We start from the raw sequence: 14,171 nt of genomic DNA, 5'->3' as shown, positions 1-14,171 counted from the left end.
TTTTTCAAGCGCTAGCCAAAGAAGGGGATTTCTGGACACACTCATGAATTTAGGCAGTGTTTTCTTGGAGTTCTGCAATTCAAGCTATGTTCAGTCATTTTGTAAAACTGTTCATTAGTGGGCAGTTATCATCCAAATTGCCTGTGGTTTCAGTCAGAGGCTTCCATTTAAAAAAACAAAAGGCTTCCCTGTAGGCTGTGTGCATCTATCTTTTATTTAAAAGAAGATTTTGTCCCTTCGCTTTAGTGCTATCTTTGTAGAATTTATGCTAGATTCGTAATGGTGCAAAGTTTCTCTCCCTAGCCCAGGAGATTCAAAGCTCTGCTGTGTGTCTTTTTAAGAATTCTAGGAATACTGGGTGTTCTAACACTATGTTACTAAAAAGACATTTGAGGTGAGAGAGCTTTAAAAAAAAGTTGGTATTCCTAACAGTGGGAGGCCAAAGGAGCATTTCTGATTTATAATTTTCATATACTGTTGTTCCATGTCCCAACCAAAATTTCATATGAAACTTCAAGAACTTGAATTTATATTAGAAGGAAAAGTTGAGCTTGATTGAATTTTACCACTGTACAGCTACTTCACAGTCCTAATGGCACGTGGCGACCAAATTGTCATCCTTGCTCAACTTATATGAAAAGCCATACATAACAGAATCGCAAAATCGTTTTAGAAATAGGCATATCATTAGGCGCTTTTTTTAAAAAACTGAAATGTATGTTTAAAATATTTACTACAGCTTAGTAAAAGGATCCCTTAGAGAAGAATGACAAACAAGCTCATTTTCAAAGCACTTAGCCTCCCAAAGTTCCATAGAAGCCTATGGAACTTAGCCTCCCAAAGTGCTTTGAAAATATGCCTAAAAGTGACCTTCGGGTGCCCTTATGCAGGTTTTCCTGCATCTTAAGGCCATTTTTACGACGGCTGTGAAAATGCCTTAAAATGTATTTTTTTTTTAATTAATGGCTATGTTCTAATGTGGCCATTTAAAAAAATTAGTGTGATCACTTATCACCACCCATTTTGTAGGTGGTAAGGGCTCCTGCGTTTATCTGTGCACTAACCAGTTAGCATGTGGTAATAGACATGGTAACTGCTTAATGCAGAAACACGCACTCTCTACCTTTTGATATGCCCCCTAAAAAATTTTTTTTGAATGTGTGGATTTCATTGTTACTGTACGATGCCCAAGAGAATATACATAGTATTATAATGTGTATGGTGTACAGCGCTGCGTATGCCTTGTAGCGCTATAGAAATGATAAATAGTAGTAGTAATAGATTTGTTACAGGTATGTATATATATATATATAATTTTTTTTCATGGGGCTGAACATTTACAAATGTTTGGACTCAAAAATCATAAAGGAACATCCATATTCTTCCAGGGCAAACTATTTCTGTGCTCTTTTTAGTAGATTTGTATCTTATTAATTTTCAGAGAATATGACGTGGCCTCTTTTTGATGTAAACCACTCAGAACCTGGAGGTGGAATGCGGTATAGAAGCATAATGTAATGCTCTGTCAAAGGGATAATCATTCTTTTTAAAAGGAATCAAGGAATTTGTTGTGATTTCAAAAAGAAAAAAAAGAGCTTATAAATTGTGGTTATTAAAGCAGGTGAGGGCTTGTTGGACCAGTCAAAATTATTCAGAACCCCACATGCATTGTTTGGTTCTATGGTCTACAGTGATGGTACTGGGGTGCTTAACAAAAAACTAAAACCTTCAGATCATGACATAGTAGGATGGCTGGTTTATTTGTAGTCTTAGGAGAGTTGGTGCAAGCCCTTTGTTAGCTAAGCTTCATTAGCCCTTTGTTTGGGACAGAATATAGTTTAAACTTTTGGTCCTGGCCCATTGAGTGCTGGGATTGGATAAGCAAGCCTGTTTGGTGGTTTGTTGGCAATAGTAAACAAATCGTAGAGTGTTTAGTCAACATTGGTTTTTTTGGTAGCTCCTTCAATGAAAGTTATGCAGAAACAAGTATTGATGAGGGATGGCCTTTTCAGTGATCGTACATGAGCTTGGAATAAACTTTCATTTGAGCTTTGACATTAAAGACCTTTCTGTTTCCTGATAAATAGATGGGTATCTGTTTTGTTATAAACGGATTCTTTTCCTTAATGATGGATTCATATTAGTTGTATAAACAGCTGCTTTGTTCTAAACTGCTTCAGACAAGCTTTATTCATGGTTATGAAAGTGCTATTTGAGCTATAAAAAACCCCAAGCACTAGTTTGTTTAGACCACTATGCCTCCCAGTCAGGAGGGAGAATTAAACAACTTAATCTGTTCAGCATATTTTCGGTTCATATTCTTTCATATAATCAGAAAGAACAGCTGAATATTTTGTTAGTCAAGAAGGTAGGATAAAAGGTTTTAGCTCTGGATGACTGGGATGTGTCTTCATCTTTATCTTTAACATACACCAAATCTAATAACTGTATGCCTGTGCGTGCTGCCTAATCCTAGGTACAGAAGAACATATGTATTTAGGATTAGGCGGAATGAATGAGAGAATGTACACATGCGCGCGCACACAGGTATTCATAAGACCAACATAAAATAATTCAACATTCAGACAGACAGCAGTATCTTCTCCCCCCCCCAAAAAAAAGAACCCCTTCCTGTCCTGCATTACAATTCTACAATGCTATTTTCACATGCATTTTAATATTTTTTCAAATGGCGTTTTCAGTACAAGGCTTTGTGGCCTCCGGTGTTGTAGGAACTTTGTTTTTAATCTTTTGCACTTCTTGGTGGGGGGGGGGGGGGGGACTGCCCCCAACACTGCCCCCAACACTGCCCCCCTCCCCGTGCTACCCCATTACCTGCAGATAAAATTTCATGGATGGTAGACCACACATATACTTTGCCCATGGGGAAATACCTTTTGAAAATTGACCCCTCTACCATGCAGGGAAATAAATAGAAATAAAATGGAGAAAAGAAAATGATACCTTTTTATTAGATTAACTTAATACATCTTTTGATTAGCTTTCACATGCAGTGTGAAATCGGAAGGGCAATGATATGGAATAATGCATTGAAATTTTGTGTTTACTTTTACCTTAGATCTTGGTGAAACAGAGACTGCCAGTTTCAAAATTTCTTGACATTTCTCTAATAGTCTTTAAATCCTCTGTCTTTTTGTTTCTCCACTGGAAATTATATGAATGATTCTTGAGACTTAAGAAGGTGGTGAACTTGATAATATGCCAAGGTGAACTAGATTTGTGTATTTTAGAATGTGCTGCCTGTGAAGTGGTAATTCAGTGTATGAGCAGTAGCAGTGACATCTGGTGGCTAGATAGACCAATCACAAGTATTAATGTTTGAAACTTTTAAGAATTATGCTGTGAAAAAATCTTTTATCTTTTTCCTCCTTTGACTTGTGCAGCTTTTTTTCCCCCCCATCTTTTTGATTTTTCTTTGCTCTTAGCCCTTTTCTTCCCATGCCTTTTGTGCTGTCCCTCTCCTGTGTAGCCTGGTGTAAAGGGACTAACCAGGCTATAGCAGTGGGAAATGGGTACAAAAAGTTACTGCTCAGGGTTCACATACACAGCCTTTAGTTTACTACAGGACTTGGTGTTCCTTTCACAGGTTAGTAACATGTTTCAGCATTAGATGGCTAAATTATTTTTGTATTTACTGTCGGTTGAGTGAAGTTGGCTTGATGAGAGTAAATGACCTTTTTTTTTTTCTTCATTCTATCCAACCTACTGGCAGTTACAGACATTTTACCACTTCTATATAATTATTTTTATCTGGGGCTAAAATGCATTCTGAAAGTATAAAGGAATATCCTGAAATTTGGGGCAAAACCGGTGAAAAGGCACATTTAGAGTTTTGAAAGTGGGCTAGATCAGGCCAGGGCTTCCAGAGAAATAAGCCTGCCTATGCCTTGCCCCCCTAAAAAAAAAAAGGCACAGTGCGTTTCCGAGGAAGGGGCAGTTGCAGCATCTGCAGCATAGAAACCTAAGATAAGCTGAAATGCAGCAATTAGGGAACCACTCCTTTCAATTTTTTTCCTGTTATTTCCCCTACTCTAAAACTAACCTCCTGCCCCTACCCCCACAACCTACATGTACATCACAAACTCAAAAGCAGTGTGTGCACCCCCCCCTCGTGAATTGGAAAAAATTCATTGAGCATCATTCTGAGCTTTCCCCACCTGCTTATTATAATTTTCATGTTCATCAAAGTGTACATTATAATTTACCTGCAAGCTGAAGGGATTCCTTACATCACTGTTTTGGTGCCATTCTTAACAGCATATTTAAGTAGGTAATTGACAGTGGAAGGTATTTATATTCAGATAATGGGGCATACAGTCATATTTTTTTAAAGCAAGTGTAAATTACACGGTGGCATTTATATGCTTTTGGGAACGGAATTGGGTATCTGCTTTATAAAGGCATATAGGGGGTCAGTGTTGTCTTTATAAATAGGCCTGAGGGGTTATGAACATTCCCCTCAGAACTGAGGATCTTTAAATTGCTAGGGCATCTTTGACTTGATCACTATTAAAACTATACCTTATCATTTTAATAACATTTAAAATGATTTCAGTTCAAATATTATTCCCCAGTGTCATGGACAGTGATGTATAGAGAATGTGAAGCATCAAGTAATAATGTGGAACTTCCAGCACATTCTCTTTGGTTTAAAATCCTATATAATAAAAAGCACCTCCAACATTCTGAAGCTGAGAAAGTGAAGCCTTGAAGCATTCGTGCTCACTGTAAGGCTGTATCCATCTCCTGAATTGACATCAGCATGCTTCCGGGTACGTCACACGCAGCACTGACCAACCACACGACAGCAGCACTGCGTGCCCAGAAACAGATTCTCACTTGGAACTAAACCGTTGCAGACAGAGAACCGCCATCAACGCAACCAGTACCGCCGGGTAACCCCTCCCCCCCATCAGAGACACATGCCCACAACCTCAATGCTACCGTTGCCGGTGAAAACCACCCCTGATACCTTACACCGCACCCCCAACACTGCCGGAACAGCTACCACACCCTGCAAGCCACTGGCCGCCTGCCTGTAAACCCGCCTCAGCCACAACCCCCCTCCCACATACACGACACAACCTCCTAGCTCGCCAGCAAGGCCCCTCCCCACAAAAAAAAAAACAGGCACAACATCCACCCACCTGCAAACCACTTGCCACCTCACTCACAACCCCCCTCCCACACACAGGATATACCCTCCCAGCTCGCCAGCATACAAACACACAAGGAAGCAAAACACTCGCCGCCTCCCTCTCAACCTGCCTCCCAGACACACGACACACCCTCCCAGTTTGCCAACAACGCTAACACCCCCCCTCCCCAAGAAGCAGACAAAAAATCAATCCCCCTGCAAGCCACTCGCCACCTCCCTCTCAACCCCCCTCCCACACACACAACACACCCTCCCAGCTCGCTAGCAACGGACCACTCCCCCACAAAAACGCAGGCAAAAGCTCCAACCCCTTGCAAGCCACGCCGCCTCAATCAAAACCCCCCTACCACAGACACGACACACCCTCACAGTTCGCCAGCAAGGCCTCCCCCCCAAAACAAACACTGACACAAAACCCACCCCCTGCAAGCAAAATCAACCCCCCTGCAAGTCAGTCGCCACCTCCCTCTCAACCCCCCTCCCAAACACCCTCCCAGCTCACCAGCAACGACCCACTACCCCACAAAAACGCAGGCAAAAGCTCCACCCCCTTGCAAGCCACTCACCGCCTCAGTCACAACCACCCTCCCACAGGCAATACACACCCTCACACGTCGCCAGCAAGTCCCCCCCCCCCAAAAAAAACAGGCACAAAATCCAGCCCCCTGCAAGCCACTCGCCACCTCACTCACAACCCCCCTCCCACACACACATGACACACCCTCCCAGCTCCCCAGCACACAAACACACAACGAACCAAACCACTCGCCGCCTCCCTTTCAACCCACCTCCCAAAGACACACCCACACACCCTCCCAGCTCGCCAACAGCGCTGCTTCCACCCCCACTTCCTCCCCCACTTCCTCCCACTTGGCCAGCACGGGACACCCCCCCCTCAAAAAAAAAAAACCAGAAAAGCACCACAATAATGCCAGCCACCAACAACACGGCCAAAACGCAACCCCCCTGCCCCCAAACAACGCTGACCCCCCCTCCAAACACCTTGCCGCACCACCGGCCCCCCCTTCCCCCCCCCCTCGTCATTGTGAGACATACACACAAAAACACAGACACTCACCCCCAACCTCACAGTCGGCCACACACACTCTCAACTACACACACACATGAACTCGGAGGGAGGGGGACCACCCTGGAACTGGGAGGGAGGGGGGGCCATGGCGCACACTCTCTCTCTCACAGACACACGCGCACCCAGTCTCACTCTCTCTGTCACACACTCACACATTCTCTCTCTCACTCACACACAGTCACTCTCATACACACTCCGAGGAAAACCTTGCTAGCACCTGTTTCATTGGTTTCAGAAACGGGCCTTTTTTCCTAGTGTATATTATAAAATCCATAGCCTTTGTTGCCTAGGTCTTCTGAGGTTTTGTGCTGGTGCTGAAGAGGCTCTTGTATTAAGTATACAGATTTGACAGTGGAACAGTTTACAGTTTGGCATTTTTCCTCATTTTATCAAATTTCAGGATGTCCTGATGAAATGCTATATTAACACTGAATATTCAAGATTCAGGAATATTGCTGCTTTAGCTTTTATATCTATATCAGCATAAAACTTTAAGCATCTCATGTTTTGTATTTTTTTTTCTCTTAGTCCTACTTTGTTACAGATTATGATCCAACGATTGAGGATTCGTACACCAAGCAATGTGTTATAGATGACCGAGCAGCCAGGCTAGACAGTAAGTATTTATTTATTTGTTACATTTGTATCCCACATTTTCCTACCTATTTGCAGGCTTAATGTGGCTTGCATAGTACCAGAGAGGCGTTCGCCAACTCCGGTATGAGCAAATACAAAGTGATGTTATGGTAGAATAAGGTTCATGTGGAACAAACACATTATGGAATTGTAGAGCATGAGAGTTATGTCCATTACATGTTTTGGTTTTGTTGTGTTGCTGGTTTCAGGCATTTGTTGGGTAGGTAGGGTATGCCTTTTTGAACAGGTTAGTTTTTAGTGATTTCCGGAAGTTTAGGTGGTCATACGTTGTTTTCACGGCTTTTGGTAGTGCGTTCCACAGTTGTGTACTTATGTAGGAAAAGCTGGATGCATAAGTTGATTTGTATTTAAGTCCTTTACAGCTTGGGTAGTGGAGATTTAGATATGTTCGTGTTGATCCGGATGTGTTTCTGGTTGGTAGGTCTATGAGGTCTGTCATGTACTACTACTACTATTTGACATTTCTAAAGCGCTACTAGGGTTACGCAGCGCTGTACAATTTAACATAGAAGGACAGTCCCTGCTCAAAGGAGCTTACAATCTAAAAGGACAAATGTACAGTCAGTCAAATAGGGGCAGTCTAGATTTCCTGAAAGGTATAAAGGTTAGGTGCCGAAAGAAACATTGAAGAGGTGGGCTTTGAGCAAGGATTTGAAGATGGGTAGGGAGGGGGCTCGGCGTAAGGGCTCAGGAAGTTTAATCCAAGCATAGGGTGAGGCGAGGCAGAATGAGCGGAGCCTGGAGTTGGCGGTGGTGGAGAAGGGTACTGAGAGGAGAGATTTGTCTTGTGAGCGGAGGTTATGGGCGGGAATGTAAGGGGAAATGAGGGTAGAGAGGTAATGAGGGGCTGCAGACTGAGTTCATTTGTAGGTAAGAAGGAGAAGTTTGAACTGTATGCGGTATCTGATTGGAAGCCAGTGAAGTGACCTGAGAAGAGGGGTGATATGAGTATATCGGTTCAGGCGGAATATAAGACGTGCAGCAGAGTTCTGAACAGATTGAAGGGGGGATAGATGGCTAAGTGGGAGGCCAGTAAGGAGTAGGTTGCAATAGTCAAGGCAAGAGGTAATGAGAGCGTGGACGAGAGTACGGGTGGTGTGCTCAGAGAGGAAAGGGCGAATTTTGCTGATATTAAAGAGAGAGAAGCGACAGGTCTTAGCTATCTGCTGGATATGCGCAGAGAAGGAGAGGGAGGAGTTGAAGGTGACTCCGAGGTTGCGGGCAGATGAAACGGGGAGGATGAGGGTGCCATCAACTGAGATAGAGAGTGGAGGAAGAGGAGAAGTGGGTTTTGGTGGAAAGACGATAAGCTCGGTCTTGGACATGTTCAGGTGGCGGTTGGACATCCATGCAGCAATGTCGGATAAGCAGACCGATACCTTGGCCTGGGTCTCCGCGGTGATGTCTGGTGTGGAGAGATATAGCTGGGTGTCATCAGCATAAAGATGGTACTGGAAACCATGAGATGAGATCAGTGAGCCCAGGGAAGAGGTGTAGATTGAAAAAAGAAGGGGTCCAAGGACAGATCCCTGGGGAACTCCAACAGAGAGCGGGATGGGGGTGGAGGAAGATCCATGAGAGTGTACTCTGAAGGTGCGGTGAGAGAGATAGGAGGAGAACCAGGAGAGGACAGAACCCTGGAAACCAAATGAAGACAGTGTGGCAAGAAGTAAATCATGATTGACAGTATCAAAAGCAGCGGATAGATCAAGGAGGATGAGGATGGAGTAGTGGCCTCTGGATTTGGCAAGGAACAGGGGCCTCGCCGTAGACAATTTTATGAACCAGGATGCAGATTTTGAAAGCAATACGTTCTTTGATTGGGAGCCAGTGCAGTTTTTCATGGAGAGGTTTGGCGCTTTCGAATCACATTTTTCCAAGTATAAGCCTGGCTGCCGTGTTTTCAGCGGTCTGAAGTTTCTTTATGATTTGTTCTTTGCATCCCGCATAAATTCCATTGCAGTAGTCTACATGGCTTAGTACCATTGATTGTATTAAGTTGCGAAATGTTTCCCTCGGGAAGAATGGTTTCACGCGTTTGTGTTTCCACATTGAGTGGACCATTTTCTTTGTTGTGGATTTCACTTGGCTCTCTAGTGTAAGGTTACAGTCTATTGTAACGCCGAGGATTTTCAGGCTATCTGAGATAGGGCGGGTGTAATCTGGGGTGTTTATATTTGTGGGGTTGTTCGTATTGTATTGGGATGAGAGAATGAGACCGTGTGTTTTTTTTTTTGTATTGAGTTTATTGAAATGCATTTGCCCATGAGTCCGTGATGATCAAGGTGAACTTGATTTTGTTGGTGATTTCTGTCAGATCATGTTTGTAAAGAATGTATATTGCGACATTGTCTGCATAGATGAAAGGGTTAATAAGGCCTTGGTTGGATAAGGACTTGGCTAGTGGGGTCATCATTAGGTTGAAAAGGATCGATGATAGTGGTGATCCTTGAGGTACTCCGCAGTCTGCTTTCCACGGTGATGATATGTTTGAATTTGGTTTCACTTGTTCTGGTGGTTAGGAAACCCTTGATCCAACTAAGTATATTTCCACCAATCCCGAAGTAATCTAGGAGTCTTAGTAATATATTATGGTTTACCATGTTGAATTGGAGGAGAAGTATGCTTTTACCTGTTGCTATTTCCTGCTTGAATTTGGTTAGGAGAGTAATTAGTATTGTTTGTGCTATGGAGGGGGCAAAATCCTGACTGTGATTCATGTAATATTGAGAATTTGTTTATATAATCAGTAAGTTGTTTGGTTACTATGCTTTCCATCAGTTTAACTGCCAGTGAGATAGATGCTACTGGGCGGTAGTTAGTGATTTTTTTTTTTTTTTCTTGGTATCTTTTGGTATTGGGGTGAGTAGGATGTTGCCATTTTCCTTAGGGAAGAGGCCTTGCTGAAGCATGTAGTTTAGGTGGGATGTGAGGTCTGCTATGAAGCAGTCAGGGGCAGATTTTATTAGGTAGCTGGGGCAGGTATCCAATTTACAGTGGGTGTTTGAGAACCTATTAATCGCTTGGGTAACTGTTTCGGCGGTGAGGAGAGTGAAGTTTGACCAGGTTCGGTCAGCTGGGTATTCTCAAAGGGTTGGGTCCAAACCATTGATGAAGTTTTCGATATCGGTGTTGCGTAGGTTTGCAATTTTTTTCATTGAAGTATTTAGCAAGGTTGTCTGCAGATGGGATGTCTGTATTGGTTGTAGTGACTAAGGTGATGTCTAGTAGTTCACGAGTTGGTATAGTTTCTTCATGTCTTTGTAATCTGGCCCTATTTTGGTTTTATAGTATGACCTTTTGGTCTGTCTTATTGCGTATTTGTATTTTCTTTGTATTTGTTTCCATGCGTTGAGTGTGTGTTCATCTTTTATTTTTTTCCATAGTATTGCCAAATTATGAAATATTTCTAGTTGAACAAAGTTCCCAGTCAGTATGTCCTTGGCCATTATTAGATACATTTTCAATCTGAAGAAGCAATTGCAATTCTTCTACATATTTACCATTAGAAATGTGTAAGGAGTTATTTAAGGGCAAGAGTCTTTCATATATGTCATTATATTTTCTCTCTCTCTCTCACCACCCCCCCTCCTTGGTAATTGAGCTTTAAAAGATTTTGTGTAAGCTTTCCATAGCAATTGGAGCAGGTTTTCCCATCCCCATATGAGCATTGAGTTCAGTATTCACCAAGCTGAGCCAGTTATCTATTATGTGAATGCTCAACTGAACCTGGCAGATTACATAGAACATAAGTATTGCCATACTGGGACAGACCAAAGGTCCATCAAGCCCAGCATCCTGTTTCCAACAGTGGCCAATCCAGGCCACAAATACTTGGCAAGATCCCCCCCAAAATACAAAACATTTTATGCTGCTTATCTCAGAAATATAACAAAATGTTTAAACACACATGAATACAAGTGTATTGCTTCTTCAGCTTATTGAGAGTGGAGTAGTCTCATATGTAACACACGATAAAGATTATTTGATTTTTCACCCAATGACTGGGTGTATTATCTGTGTGTATTGTCTAATCATTGACTGAACCTCCACCACCCTTTGCTAATCTTATATATAAAGATATATTTCTGTTTGTCAATATGCTAACATCTAATTTTATGTAGCACTTAGCTTGAACAAGTTGGTGCTCTTAAAACCCCGACAGGTCCCCGTTTCGTGGTTACTTTCTCAAGGGGGAGTCACCAGTTCTAAAACCAAAAACAAGATGCAGCACAAAGTTACTTACAAAATAGTTCTAAAGGCATATTAGTTGTATAATTACTTGTATTCTAAATAAAATTGCTGTTAGCTTACCAAGTAACAGTCTCAAGTGCAACTGCAGCATTACTCTGTCTCTCTCAAAAATGGCCACGGCGTCTTTTTGTTAGTGCTCAGCCATGCCAGCTGGTTGTGAAGCTAGCTTCAAAATAAAAGTCCTTAACACAGTCTTCAAACTAAATAAAAGCCCTGTCTAAGACTAGTATAGAAAACTGCCACTGTTGATATTCATCTTGTATGTCTCGAGCCAGCACTCCTTGATTAACCATTTGTTTGTGGCAAAAGTTTTAACATATCAAAAGATTTTTCTATATATTAGGAAAAGGAGAAAATTGAAAAACATTGGAAAAAATATGTTGAACTTGGTGCCTATTAATCACTCTAGAACTGATATGGAAATATTCCAATAACAGTGTACGTGTTTGTTATAAACCATACAACCAGAGACAAGGACTGAATAGCTCACTTCTTATATCAAAAGGGGAATATTGTGTTAGAAAAAACAACTCCACTGTGTGTAAGTGTTCAAACCCCTTGGTTCTATAGTATCCAGTGTAAAAATCCAAAAGGTTTCACGCTGTAAAATTTTTCTGTTTAAATCACCTCCTCTAGTGGAGGGAATCACTTGTTCAATCACCATGCATTTAAGATCTTCGATGGTATGATTTTGCGATGTCCAATGTTGTACCATAGGTGCTCCAAAATTTTGTGCAGTAATTCGTGAACGGTGTTCAATCAGTCTCTCATGTAGTGACCTCATTGATTTCCCAATATAATATTTGTCACATGGACATTTAATGTAGTAAATAATGCCCGTGGATCGGCATGTAGTTCTGCACTTTAATTTATAACTCCTGCCGTTGCAGACGAAATCTGTCCCTTCAATGGTTGTGGGGCATGTTTTGCAACGAGGTTTCATGCATTTAAAGTGGTCAAAGTTGCCTACGTTGTCAATGGGAACCATAGGTAAAACCGCTGGACTTAAAATTTCTTTCAGATTTTTGGAACGTGAAAATGCCATCCTGATGTTATGATTTGTGAACACTGGATGTGCTTTAATGATGTCCCAATGGCGGCGAATAATAGCAGCAGTGGCCTCTCCACCCGGAGTGTATCTTGTCACAAAAGTCATGATCTGTCCATCATGTTGTGTCCGTGGTGGAGAAATAAGCAGTGGATTTTCCCCAAGTCCATTTTAATAATGGTCTGTGGACTTTTCCTTTAGGAAGCTGTCCAAACTTTTTAAAATCCCCGCCTTTACCACATTCGCTGGCAATAAATTCCAGAGTTTAATTACACGTTGAGTGAAGAAAAGTTTTCTCTAATTCGTTTTAAATTTACTACTTTGTAGCTTCATTGAATGCCTCCTAGTCCTAGTATTTTTGGAAACAGTAAACAGATGCTTCATTTCTACCCTTTCCACTCCACTCATTATTTTATAGACCGGGTTCCTCTTTCCCACTTTGCACTTGCTCACATTAAACGTCATCTGCCATTTAGATGCCCAGTCTCGTAAGGTCCTCTTGTAATTTTTCACAACCTTCTTGCGATTTAACAACTTTGAATAACTTTGTGTCATCAGCAAATTTAATTACCTCACTAGTTACTCCCATCTCTAGGTCATTTATAAATATGTTATATTTGAAACCTGATTAGGTTTTCAGCTGAATATTTACCTCAATCTAGCCGGTCAATATTTGGTGCAACTAGGCTCTCTGGATGAGCTAAGTCTTGGTCCTCTCTTCTGATTATTTAATATGGGAAGACTGACACATTCATTTTCTTACACCTTTTTAAAGGCAACCTGATTTCCTTTTCTCTTCAGTAGTAAAATGTTCAGAAACTGTCTAGTGAAGTAGCAGTACTGCTCCTTCTCTCCATCCCTGATCTTTTCTTGGAGGGGGGAGTCCCTAGTTGCTGCTCTTCATAACAGTGAAGTAGTCTTTTGATGCCTTCAGTAGTTCTCTCACTGCTGTAGTGCAGGAAGGAACTAGCAGTGCCAGCACTACAAGGTTGGTGGTATAGCTGAGGGCTATATAGTTTTTGGCAGAGCAGTGATTGAGGGCCTTGATTGTCCTGGAGTGATCTATCAGGATAAGGAAGGTGAAATGTATTAATACCTGCAAATTTTCTTTCCTTGAGTCCTGCTAGACCAGTCCAGGCCACCCCCCACCCCCCTTCCCTGGAAGGCTGTGGCACTGGGGATAATTTTGTGTTTTGTATATAAAAGCTTCATGTGGGGTATAAAGTGATCAAGATCCTGTTCTGCTTAGGCAGTTGCATGCTGAAGGGTTTCATGTTTCACTAACCCTTTATACCAGTCACATCACTAGAAGAGTTCAGAGTATCTACCTCCGTCTGTTGGTAGAAGGACTATTCTAGCAGGACTCAAGGAAAGGAAATTAACAGATATGAATAAATTTTGCAACCTTTCTAATTCCTCTATGGTATTTTTGGTTATTATAGTTTGAACCACATTTTAGAAAAATTTGGAATGCTGTGTAATGAGTAATTAGCACCATATGTCAGAGGGATCCATTAGGTCAACTACATGTCTGTTTTATGTGCCATTATGTACTACAGCTTCTCTCAGCTTGAAGTTTACTCACAGCTTATTGCTTAAATATAGCTAAAACATTTGGTGACTGGTTATTCTGAGTAGCAAAGATAGCTTTTGTAGCTTGAGGATACAAGCAGAAGGTGCTGTGTATTTGGACGTCTGTGGAAGAAATGGCTTTTTTAAAGAGTAAATGGGAAGTGCTTGAAAATTCTACAAAAAATAATGCATGTACTCTACAGAGGAGGCTTTTAGTAGGTAAACTGAACAGATGGGTGCTAAATTAGTACCTTGCTATACATGCTGTGAGTCACCTCACTGCTAATTTATACTGAAATGGTAAACATTTTGTGAGCGTGAAAGTTAATTCTCTGTGTTCAAGGACCAAGGTTGGTGTTGTGGGGAAGGGC

General features: G+C 41.8%; 1 protein-coding gene across 2 annotated transcripts in view; it reads left to right on the top strand.

Moving 5' to 3' along the window:
• The window catches only part of RRAS2 (RAS related 2), a 158,093-nt gene that overhangs the window by 113,312 nt on the left and 30,610 nt on the right, over positions 1-14,171 (top strand). For both annotated transcript variants that reach the window (XM_030201036.1, XM_030201037.1), the window contains exon 2: positions 6,798-6,885. In XM_030201036.1, the coding sequence (XP_030056896.1) occupies positions 6,798-6,885 (88 nt within the window). The remainder of the gene's footprint in view (positions 1-6,797; positions 6,886-14,171) is intronic.

Source organism: Microcaecilia unicolor, chromosome 4 (genome assembly GCF_901765095.1).
Source record: "Microcaecilia unicolor chromosome 4, aMicUni1.1, whole genome shotgun sequence".
Classification (NCBI taxonomy): domain Eukaryota; kingdom Metazoa; phylum Chordata; class Amphibia; order Gymnophiona; family Siphonopidae; genus Microcaecilia; species Microcaecilia unicolor.
The sequence above is the reverse complement of the archived record's forward strand: the minus strand, read 5'-3'. Positions and strand labels throughout refer to the sequence as shown.